Source organism: Propithecus coquereli, unplaced genomic scaffold (assembly GCF_000956105.1).
Source record: "Propithecus coquereli isolate 6110/MARCELLA unplaced genomic scaffold, Pcoq_1.0 Scaffold170, whole genome shotgun sequence".
Classification (NCBI taxonomy): domain Eukaryota; kingdom Metazoa; phylum Chordata; class Mammalia; order Primates; family Indriidae; genus Propithecus; species Propithecus coquereli.
The window spans coordinates 2165649-2178000 of NW_012141636.1; the positions used below are offsets into that span (position 1 = coordinate 2165649).

Consider the following 12352-nt stretch of genomic DNA (forward strand, 5'->3'; position numbering starts at 1 on the left):
ATTTTCTCAATCAGATCTCTCTAAATTCTCAGATTGTTATTTCAAACTGCCTCTTAAACACTTCTACCTGGGTATAACATAAATATCTCAAACAATTATTCAAAGCTAAACTCAGAATCTCTCCCCACCATCACCCCTACCACTGCCACTCTAAAACTGGCCCTTCCTCTGGCATTCATGATTTCATTTTATAATATATCCTCCACCGAATGGGCAAATGAAAAATTTGTAAATTAATCTTTCTTTCTCTCTCCTCTACTTTCCATACTTAACAGGTCTCAAAGTCCTGGTGATATCACTTCCTGAATAAACTCTCTAGTCTCCCCCTCCCTTCATCCCCACTGTCTCTGCTTTATATCAGAGCTTGTATTTTACCTGATGCCCTTGATTCTGATATCACCCTTTCCAAGTTTTTCTTCCACTGTACTATTATTCATGACATGAATAATAGTCTAATTTGCAAATTGGGTCATGTCATTCTCCTTTTTAAATTTTGTAGTCATTCCTCATTACCTATAAGGCAAAGTCCAATCTCTGCATAAGGTCCTTCATTACCTTTTCCCATCCATCTCCTTTGCTTTATGGCATGTTTTGGGCCCACCTCATTCCCCTTTCCTTAAGCTTTATATTCTATCCCAGTGCCCTACTCAACTACTTGCAATTCCCAGAGCTTTTCCATTTTGTAACACAACTGCTGGAGTCTGGGGCAACCTTGACCTTTCCCTCTTATCTCCTACTTCCTTCAAGTAAAAAAAAAAAAAAAAAAAAATGATCTCCTCTATACTATTTTCTCTGACCACATCTCTAGCCTCAGAGAAAATTAAAGTTTCCCTAGGTCTTGAAAGAGCTTACCTTTTCTTTGCTACTTTCTTTATTGCATACCATATGATATATATTATATGTATATGTCTCCAAACTTGTGAATCTAACTATAACATATAAGCAACTTGAAAACACATTCCTCTTTGTATCTTTAGGGAATAACATAGAGCCCAGCATACAGTAGGCGGTGAAATGCATTTTATGGAACAAATATTATAAATGAATTAATGAATGAATCAATTAGTTAATACGTGTGAGAGATTTTAATATTAAATTTAACTGTGTCTCAGAAATGCTAGATGATTATTCCAAGGTTATCCAGGCAGAAACTGTAGAGTCAGGATTCAAATGTATATTTGTTTGGTTCCAAAATCCATGTTATTTTATAATAACCACACTACTTTCTGCCCGGAACCAATGAAAATCTGGACTAGGATGGTAGCTGTGGACATGAAGAAGACGGTGAGAACACCAAGACATTTAAAAACAAAGATAGAAGAGATTAACGTGAAAAAAATTCCGGAATTCCAAATTTTCCAGCTTAGAATATTAGAATAATATGGATACATACCATACCTAATAACAAAATATCAATAGCAATTAGGATAGCTATCATTTTTTTTTTATATTTCTTATGTGTCAAGCTCCAACCTAAGAGCTTATATAAATTATTCTCACTTAAACTTTACGAAAGCATATAAGTAGATGCCATTATTTTAAAATAATTCACTGAGGCCTACAGCAGTTAAATAACTTGAGCAAGTTCACACAGCTAGTAAGTGGAGGACTTGGTATTTGTATCTGGTTGAGTCTGATTCTGGGACCAGAATGAACCTTTATGCTGTACTTTTCTATGCCACAGTCCATGTCTGTCACAGTATTTCCCAAAGTATATGTGCCCAGCAAAAACATAATTTTGTTCAGAAGAAAGGTTTCCATGACCAAATATGTTTGTGAAATACTTTGTACTAACCATGTTCCTCCCATCTTAGAGATTTATATTACATATTATAATATTAACAGTTCTGAGAAATCCTTCAATTAGTCAATGGATTTAACTTCCCAAATGTGTTTAAACATTCATCCCTTTATCTTCCTTAAATTATGACAAAAATCCTACCAAATATACTTTGGGAAATGCTAGTCTAGTTACCTTGTAGATTCTAAGATAAAAGGGAGTAAAAAGAAAAACAAAACAAAACAAAAATAAGATGTGGTCCAGTTCATGGAAGCTTACACATTTATTAAGAGCAAGAAAAATGGCATATCTACAAGAAAAGACATTATACAACAGGCTCCCTGATTTGTGGTTTTGCTTTCCATGGTTTCAGTTACCTGAGGTCAACCACAGTCCCAAAATAGGTGCGTACAGTACAAGATATTTTGAGAGAGAGACACAGCACATTCACATAACTTTTAGTATAGTATGTTGTTATAATTGTTATATTTTATTATTAGTTATTGTTGTTGATCTCTTACTGTGCCTAATTTATAGGTTAAACTTTATCACGTGTATGTATAGGAAAAAATGCTGTATATATAGGGTTTGGTACTTCTACCGTTTCAGGCATCCACTGGGGGATCTTGGAACATATACCCCACAGATAAGGGGGGACTAATGTATAGTTCAACAAAAATGATTTAGAACAGTAGAACAGGCATATTTAAAAATGCTAACTATATGGGACACACAAACTCCATGTGACATAGAATGTTATGACCAGTTGGAGTTGGGCTGAAGTTAATAGGAAAGGCTTCATGTAGGAAGAGGGTTTATTGTACCTGTATTATTGACTAAAACATACTTTCCTATGATCAGGCTCCAGCAACTCTAGTAAGAAAATAGTGGAACAAAATACACATCGTTATCCTTCTGTCTGCAGTTCTATATATCGGCTTCCTCAAGCTTGAGCTCTCCTCCATAATTTCCCAAGCTTGCACTGCCTACAGATTCTCCACTGTTTTCCATATATACTCAACAAATGCCCAGTTGCCAGTCTCATTGGAGATAGGAGATATCCCATTGTGGTTTTGATTTGCATTTCCCTGATGATTAGAGATGTTGAGAATTTTTTCATATGTTTCTTGGCCATTATTCTGTCTTCTTTTGCAAAGTTTCTGTTCATATCCTTTGCCCACTTTTTGATAGGGCTGTTTGATTTTTTCTTGCTGATTTTTCTGAGTTCTAAATAGATTCTGGTTATTAGCCCTCTGTCGGATTTGTAGCACACGAAAATTTTCTCCCATTCTGTGGGATGCCTGTTTGCTCTTGTGACAGTTTCTTTGGCCATGCAGAAGCTTTTAAATTTGATCAGGTCCCATTTATTTATTTTGGTTGTTGCTGTGATTGCCTTTGGGGTCTTCTTCATAAATTCTTTGCCTAGGCCAATGTCTAGAAGCATATTTCCAACATCTTCCTCTAGAATTCTAATAGTTTCACTACTTAGGTTTAGATCTGTGACCCAGCGTGAGTTGATTTTTGTGAAGGGTGAAAGGTGTGGATCCTGCTTCAGTCTTCTACATGTGGCTATCCAGTTTTCCCAGCACCATTTATTGAATAAAGATTCTTTTCCCCAGTATATGTTTCTGTCTGCTTTGTCAAAGATTAGATGGCTATATGAGGATGGTTTTATATCTGGGTTCTCAGTTCTGTTCCACTGGTCAATGGCTCTGTTTTTGTGCCAGTACCAAGCTGATTTTAATATTACAGCTTTGTAATAGAGTTTGAAGTCTGGTAGATTGATGCCTCCCATTTTGTTTTTATTACCTAGAATTGTTTTTGCTATGCGGGGTCTTCTCTGGTTCCATACAAAGTGTAAAATTAATTTTTCTACATCTGTGAAGAATGATGCTGGTATTTTAATAGGAATTGCATTGACTCTGTAGATCACTTTGGGTAGTATAGTCATTTTAACAATGTTGATTCTACCAATCCACAAGCATGGTCTTTATCAAAAAGACTCAAAACAATAAATGTTGGCGTGGATGCAGAGAGGTAGGAACACTCGTACACTGCTGGTGGGACTGCAAACTAGTGCAACCTCTGTGGAAGGCAATATGGAGATACCTTGAAGAGATACGAGTAGAACTACCATTTGACCCAGCAGTCCCATGACTGGGCATCTACCCAAAAGAGCAAAAGTGGCTCTATGAAAAAGACACCTGCACTCGAATGTTCATAGCAGCGCAATTCACAATTGCAAAGATATGGAAACAACCCAAGTGTCCATTAATACATGAGTGGATTAATAAACTGTGGTATATGTATACCATGGAGTACTATTCAGCTTTAAGAAACAATGGTGATATAGCACCTCTTATATACTCCTGAAAAGCGCTGGAACACATTCTACTAAGCGAGGTATCCCAAGAATGGAAAAACAAGCACCACATGTACTCACCATCAAACTGGTATTAGCTGATCAACATTTAAGTGCACATATAAGAATAACATGTATTGGATGTTGGGCAGGGGGAGGGGGGAGGAGGGAGGAGGGGACGGGCATACGCACAAACAATGAATGCGATGCGCACCTCCAGGGGAATGGACACACTTGAAGCTCGGACTTGGGTGGGGGAGGAAGGGTAAGGGCATCATACGTAACATAAACATCTGTACCCCCATAACATGCTGAAATAATAATAAAAAAAAAAATGCCCAGTTGCCCACTTGGGTATAGAAGTCTACCCCAACCTCACATATTCTCACTTTCCAGTAAAGCTTCCAGAACTATTTATTTTCCTCTCAGTGAAAATTACAAGACAATCATATTTATCTGATTAAAGCAATTCACACCAATTTATGAAAGGTAGTTTTAATCTTCCTTGTAAACAGTCATTGAATCTAGGAATCTAAGATAGTTTTGAATGAAAGATATACCATTTTTATGTACCCTAGGAAATTCCGCCAATTTTAATTGCAAGATGCCACAGATTTTAGAACACATTTAGATTTCTGATATGTTAACATGTGATAAAATATGAAATATAGAATTGATGAAATTCTGTATCAGTGATGATTTGGTAAGGGATAAGAGAACAGTAAACTCTCTCTCCCTCTCTCTCCTTTTCCCTCTTTCTCTCCTCTCCCTCTCCCTCTAGCAAATACTCTGCACAGGGTACTCTGCTGAGTATCTGGAATCCCACAGTATTTAAGCTTGAGGAATCTGAATTCAAGTTGCAGAGTAAGAATAAGTACCACATAATTATAACTCAGGTCCCCCACAGGAGTAATATGGATATTTAAAATCATGTTTTACTGCTCTTTGTTTCCTCATCACTTAGTGCATATAGTAGGTACTCAACTAATATTTATTGAACTGACCTAAACTTAATAGACATAAACTGAAAAGCCCTGAACTGAAAAGAAAATTCTTATGCTTTTTTTATAGGCCAATTTCATTTGTGGAAGATTCTAAGTAGCATCTGAAGAGAAAGCATCCCCATCTTAAGGCAAGGAAAACAAATTCCCTTGAATTCACCACTAAATTGCATTTCTCCTTCCAACCCCATACTTCACAGTGGCCAAGGCACTCTAATGACTCTAATGAAAACAGCCTAAGCAAACCCATCTATCACTCAGGCATCTGGTGTGCACCAAAGACAGATGAATTTTAGAACCGAGGCTTTCAGTGATACACAATGATGAAAAAAATGATACTTAAACCTGTGACAATGAGATTACTCAGCTAATGATTCAGTGCCCGTTCAATGTGACATTTAAACTATTATCCAGCAATCACACTCTGTTTAGGCATGCCATATGTAAATTTCTAATTAATACTATAGAGCCACATTTTCATCTCAGTAGGATTCTGGGGGCATTAGATGATTGTTTCACCTCCTCTTCTCCCTTTTAGTGCTTGACCCAAGAACAGAAGACAGATCAAAGATGGCAAAGATTTGAAAATATGACAGGTCTAATTGAGAATTTATACTTTCTTAGCATTTCCCTGACTCTAATAGACTTCCTTTATGAGAAAATAACACATTAGATTTTAATCATGGAAGGTCATCCAAATACTTGAACTGTAATAATGTAACAACCCCTTAACAATTTGATTAGAAAATGTGTTCTGTTGCTATAAAAGTACATGAGTTTGAACCTGACATTGCAGTGCTGAGCTAGAGCAATCTCATACTAACTCATGAGAGCCTCACGATCTTCCCTTTCCAAATACATTTAGTAGCTTTAGGTTGGTAGCCTGAAATCAGTCATGGTCATCACAAAATTGGCAAGCCCTACAATATGGGGATTTTCTTTTTCTTTCCTAGAAAAATTGTACATATTTATCCTTATCACTATTGGTGATAGACGAAAGGTACACAGAGTCTCTTCACTAAGACAGTCTAAAACCCGATCTCGTTTAGTAAACAACGCCTCTAGAAGGTCATGATGAAAAAATCCTGGCCCTAATAGCTATCTCACAGCCTGGGTGCAGAAGTCCTGGATGAACTTACCTGTCCTTTCTCTTCACAATAGCTTAGGGGCCACACTGCTGAACTGGTGGTTCCATAAAAAAGAAAAACCTTCCAGCCTTGGTGTTTCTTATCAGGGGCTTATTATTCATAGATGGCTACTTTAGAAACTGATGAGAGGTGCCTTCAATAAAAGACTACAAAATAAGTTAGAATGGAGATAAATATAAAAGGAAACCTAGGCTAAGAAAATCCACTGAAGTTGAAGACACTTAATTTTGAAATTCCTGGAAGGCAAGGGATAAAGAAAAAATAGAAAAAAAATCCTTTATATATGCATGATCTGATCTTCAGAAAAAGCAAACTTTTCCCTCAACTTAATAGACATTTTCCAAATGAGGCATTGAGTAGCATAGCAATGATGGTGCAATCACTCAAATTACTCGTCATCACTCTGCAGATGTTCAGATGATTATATTATCATGTATATGTTGGACACTTTAATACACTAAATGAAGATCCCATAGTGCTTTCATTGTTTCGTTCGTATTCTTATTGTAACTGGGCTAGTACCCCTAATAATTACAATAGCACTAATTATAAAATTTGGAATCTCCCCATTCTACTTTGAGTCCCAAGGAATTTAACTAATATCAAGCATAATCCTACTAACATGACAAAAACTGGCACCAATTTAAATTATATCTCAGGTATCAGCATTAACTGATCTAAACATACTACTAATAATCACCATACTATCAATTCTAGTACGGTGATACAAAATACTAACTTTGATTATCCTATTCAGCCAAAGCCTTTTGGGAACTGTACTCTAGAGTTGATTAAAGAGAAAGAGTTGGAAGGGAGAAAGACAAGTTGGGGGAAAGAAAAGGAAGAAAAGCTTCATGGAGGTTCTTATAAGAAGTTTTTCATCCAGTTAAAAAGAATGAAGCTGATAGTTAAGTACTCTCAATGCAGTCCAGTCTCTCAGTCCTGCCTTTTCTCAATTAATAGTGGTCTACACAGAGAGCAGGAGATCAGCATTTTCTTGCAAAGATAAAAGGGTCCCTATAGAAGGAAGGTATTCATCTGAACACAGAATTGAATCATTGATTCCTAGAGTTAGATAGGACCTTACAGACAATTTTGTTTACCCTCCTGCTGAAAGAGTCCTTTCTACACAACCACTGCCAGGTCATATGTGCCTGAAGATTTCTAGAAATAGAAAACTCCTGCCTCATGAAGAAGTCTACAGTTTTGGTAGGTAACTTTAACTGTTGGGAACTGTGGTCTTACAATGATCACAAATACAAATTCCTGTCAGTTTACAGCTGGTTTGCTTCTGCCCTCTGTATGACACCAATTTCATGTTTTCCATGTGACAGTTCTTGAGGTAAAAAAGTAAGTATCCTGTCCCCGGATTCTTATTCTTTTCTTCTTCAGGTTAAACATACTCATTTTCATCAGTTATCCAGTGGTTTTCAGAGAAATTCTGGAAAGACGTACATACAACGCATCCCAGAGACATCATTTTATATATTTTTATATATTACATAATATTTATTGGAATTTGACAACTGGCTTGGTATTTTTATTTATTGGTGGTAGTTACAGCTAGTTTATTTGATAATTCATTTTTAGAATACCAGAGTACTTAAAATGTTGCAAAATTGTAAATATAATAAACATAATTTAACCTTTATTTGATGTTTTGGAAGGTATAATAAGAACTCACAGAGGATTGGAGCCACTGTTAAGGCTATACTTTTTATTGTGCCATAGCTATACGGATGTGCCAATGAAATGAATGTTCTAGATAATAAAATTTAAAAAATTTCTTTAGCAGTAACTAAGGTAGGTTTATTTTTTTCATTTCAATTCTTTTCTATTACAGCACAAATTCTATTTCTATTTTTCTTGTTAAACTTTAATCAACATTTATAAGCTTTTTATCCAAAGCACAAAATCCAGTAGCACCAGCCCGCAAAGAAAAAGGCAGAGTAATTTGCAACCAAAGAGCCCAGAAAATCATTATTCTCATTTAGTTGTCCTTTCTTGTCAAAATACCATTTATAAAGAAATTGTTTAGAATTGAATAAAAATAGTGAAAAGTGTTGGGAAAAGTATGACATCAAATAGAAAGAAATCTAGTAAACAATTTTCCTTGGATAAAACAAAGGTGTTGATGAGCCAACTCACACATTTTCCTTTTCAGTTAGAGAGTAAGGCAATCACTAGATGTGATTCTGTTATATTTGCTTCCTTTGTTTTATCTGGGATCAGGAATGCAGATAGAGAGAGAATATTTAAGCAAAACCTTGATATACTCCGGGTTTTTTAAAAATATGTGGTTTGCTTATTTTCCCTTTCAATTGTTTACCCTTCACTCTTTCCTTAGCCCAATCTCAGCAACTAAAAGGATTTTCCAGACATTCAAACAATTGCAATAAAAATATGTTCCAGAAATACCAGATTAACTTCCAAACCACAGAAAGACCCTTTGGCAACCAGGGGCCATTACTGTGTTTTAAAAGAGGCTCATGTAATCAGATCAGCAAACATCGCCCTTCACGTTGAAGACCAAACACTGTTGTCAGCTATATACAAATTTCAAAAAATTAAAAAATAAATAAATGAAGAGCAATCTAACTGACCTTCAGAGGAGAAATGTGAGACTGTAAGACGTATCCATGGACATTTTCTATTTGAGACAGGTTCTTTTCTGATACATGCACGAGTTCTGGGCCTCTTACTTCATGGGTTAGTCGAGGTAAGGAATGATCATGTGGAGCGTCCTCATCTTGATATCGATACTTCTAGGAGAAAAGAAAAGAAAGAAAAAAATATATATTTATATATCATGTTTGCAAAGGGTACAATGTGTACTTCATATTCTAACTCCAGCAATAGTACAAAATGTGTGCCTATTTTGACTTCGCTAAACAAACTTTGCTACAGATTCTTCTAGTGATCACCATAAACCAGGTCAAGTGCAAGCAAAACTGAATTAACCATCAATATTAATCACGCTGATGACTTGTTTTTGTCTGAAAATATCCTTTCTCTGTTTATGAGCCAAAGAAGAGTGATAACAAATAGACTGAGAAAATCTATTTATATAGGTGATAAGGTAACTCTTCTGATGAGAGTAGCTAAAAACTCTAGATCAGGAATGGAGAAAAAAAGAGTGCTGAGCAAGAAAACAATTCTGGTAGAGCCCATTCAGGAAACTTAATTTTATTAACATTTCAGAATTTGTGAAAGATTTAAGTTCCCCTGAAATGAGGAAGAAATTTTGCCACCCACGCTATTCGTATTAGCCTTGAAGGGAAGACAATGTTCTCTTCCTTTACTTAATCCCCTAGGAGGAGAAGTGTTGATTTCAGTTAGTCAGATTCCAGGATGAAAGATCATAATTTCTAGAAGTGGAGCTGGCTTTAAAAGGACTCCAAAAATCAAAGAAAAGTTTCTACTGATATTCAGATGATTCCTTGAGGGGAAAAGGTAATATTTCCTTCTCCCTTGGTCCCTTTTCCTCTTTTTTTTCAAAAACTATCTTCCTTCTACATGCCTATAACAGAAAGAGAATCCTAAGCAAAGGCCGTTGGTTAAATCTTCCAAGCAGATTTAAGGAAGTTGGCAGGGGTAAAAAAAAGGGTCAGGAGAAGAAATGGTCTAAGGGAGCTCATCCCTGGTTTGGGGCCAATCTTCATCTTCAGCCTTCGCCTTGATCTCCATCGTATTTCTTTGTCTTTCTAGGCTTTGTACTCCTTTTCCTTTGGAGTTGTCCCATTAGAGTCCCATTGTTTCAAGGCTGTTGACCTACCTGGGAAAGAAAAAAGGGACCTCTACATCTGACCCCAATCCAGCTAATGAAGTATTAGTTTGCTTTGCTTTGCCTTTGTTCCTTGTGCATGGCACAGAGGTCTTAGAAGCAGGAATCCAAAAATTATCATAACACCATCTCATGCTTAATTGTGATATCTCACCTCTTCCCAGTGCCCCATTATTGTTATCACCAACAACTATTTTATCACATCAGGTTACTAAAAACAAGTCTTCTTATAAAACCATGCCTATGTTTTTCATGCATTTTTCAAATGAGAAGTATAATTTCTTGGACATCAGCTCTCAGACTGACTCATAATCTAACAGTAACAGGAACCACTCCCATGGTTGGTAATTCAATCTGTTGTCCACTCTTACTCAGAAGATGATTGCCACCCGTACTTCTATTTCGAGGGAGGCTTTCTGCAATGTCTCAGGTAATATTAGTCTCAAAATAAAAATGACAACTAATAATGTCTTAATTGCAGTTTGGAAAGGACTCTCACATACCTCTTCCATTGTAATCATTCTAAGCTATGATGTTCCATTTTACCTATTAGAAAACTAAGACTCAGAGAATTTAAGGTACTTTTCCAGGGGCACCTAACTAATGGGCATCAGAGCTGGGTCCCTGTCCAGATCATTTGAATCTCAATCCTCTTTCTACTATAATCAGCCTTTCCTCCACCCCCATAAAGGAGATAACACCCATGCCTGATAACTGAACTGGCAGTTTTGTAGGAAAAAAAAAATCACTGAGAATACGCAACACAATAAGGTTAGAACATTCTGTGAACTGCAAATACCATGCTTCTGTTTTTCTAACCCTATGAATAATTTGGGAAAGTAATCTGCCTCAGAAACATGGGTCGAGTTTAACATTTATTCCTGACCAGTATGTGCTCATTAGGAGTGGAAAAATGTCATACATATGTCTATTTTAGTTTCTCTGGCTTCCAGATGATCTACCCCTACGTCTGCTCCCTGTTTTCAGTTCTCTCTCATGGAAGCATTACCATCTACTCTGTCACCTGAGCCAGAAAAGTAGGAGTCAATCAAGCTCCATCCTCTCTTTCTCCTCCTATCATCTACCAATTTAATCAATTACTCAGTCAACCTGATTTACATCCTGAATAATTCTTGAGTTTACTCGCTCCTTATTCCTCTTCCCCCACCACCAACTGCCACCAACACTGTCTACATCAGGTTCCCATCAGTTCTCAGCTGGGCCACAGCAAAAGCCTCTGAACTAGCTAGATGGCCTCTGGGACTGCCCACTTCACATTTGTTCTCTATACTGCTCTGGGGGCTTTCTGAATCACATGCTGATAAAGTTCTTAAATTCCCCAATGGCTCCCATTGCCTATAGGTCAGAGTTCAAGCTTCCTTACCCTGCCATAAGCTGTCCTCCCTGTATTACTACATGAGCGGTACCCCCATTATTTCTGAATTATTTTTTCTCATCGTTCCCACTTCAGTAATTATGGAATAAATAGAAACAAATCATTACTTCCAGTATTTAAGCTTATTTTAAAATTTGTGGTAAAATACAGACAAAATAAAATTTTACCATCTTAACCATTTTTAAGTGTACAGTTCAGTAATGTTAATTATATTCACTTTGTTGTGAAACAAATCTCCAGATCTTCTTCATGTTGTGGGTGTTCCCACAGCTCCCTAGACTCCCCCAAGTGTGACTCTTATTATGCTATATGGTTGTATATTTTTCAGTGTTTTTCCATTGAACTGTAAAATTTTGTGAGGATTGGGACCACACCTGTATTGCTCATCCTCATATATCCAGTCCTTAGCCAAGTACCTAGCTCAATAAGTATTTGTTGAATGTATTTCAGAAAGGCTATTGGACAAATCGATGAAATGAGAATCAGTTGCTTAAACCACAAAAATATTTTGGCTACTGGATGCAATCTTTTTTATTATAAAACATCATAACACCAGGTTCAGTAAAAAAAGGACAATCACATCATTTGCTTGACACAATCTTAAAGGACATCAGACTCTTTTTTTTTATTATTATTATTCCAGGGTTTTGTGAGGGTACAAACATTGTAGTTACACTTTATGTCTTTGCCTCGCCCAAAGGCATGCCCTTCCCTCCCTTTAGTGCTCACCCTGTCCTTTAGTTGTAGATTTGTCCTCCCATCCCTCTAATCCCTAGAGAGTATTTCTGCCATGTGATCAACCTAGTGTTGATCAGTTAGTACCAATTTGATGGTGAGTACAAATGGATCCCGTTCTTCTGCTCTTTTGGTGCCCCACTTTG

The 12352-nt window shown here is 36.6% G+C and overlaps 1 protein-coding gene across 4 annotated transcripts in view; it reads right to left on the bottom strand.

Annotated features, from left to right (window-relative positions):
• The window catches only part of DLG2 (discs, large homolog 2 (Drosophila)), a 1994579-nt gene that overhangs the window by 993129 nt on the left and 989098 nt on the right, over positions 1-12352 (bottom strand). For all 4 annotated transcript variants that reach the window (XM_012641828.1, XM_012641832.1, XM_012641831.1 and 1 more), the window contains one exon: positions 8895-9056. In XM_012641828.1, the coding sequence (XP_012497282.1) occupies positions 8895-9056 (162 nt within the window). The remainder of the gene's footprint in view (positions 1-8894; positions 9057-12352) is intronic.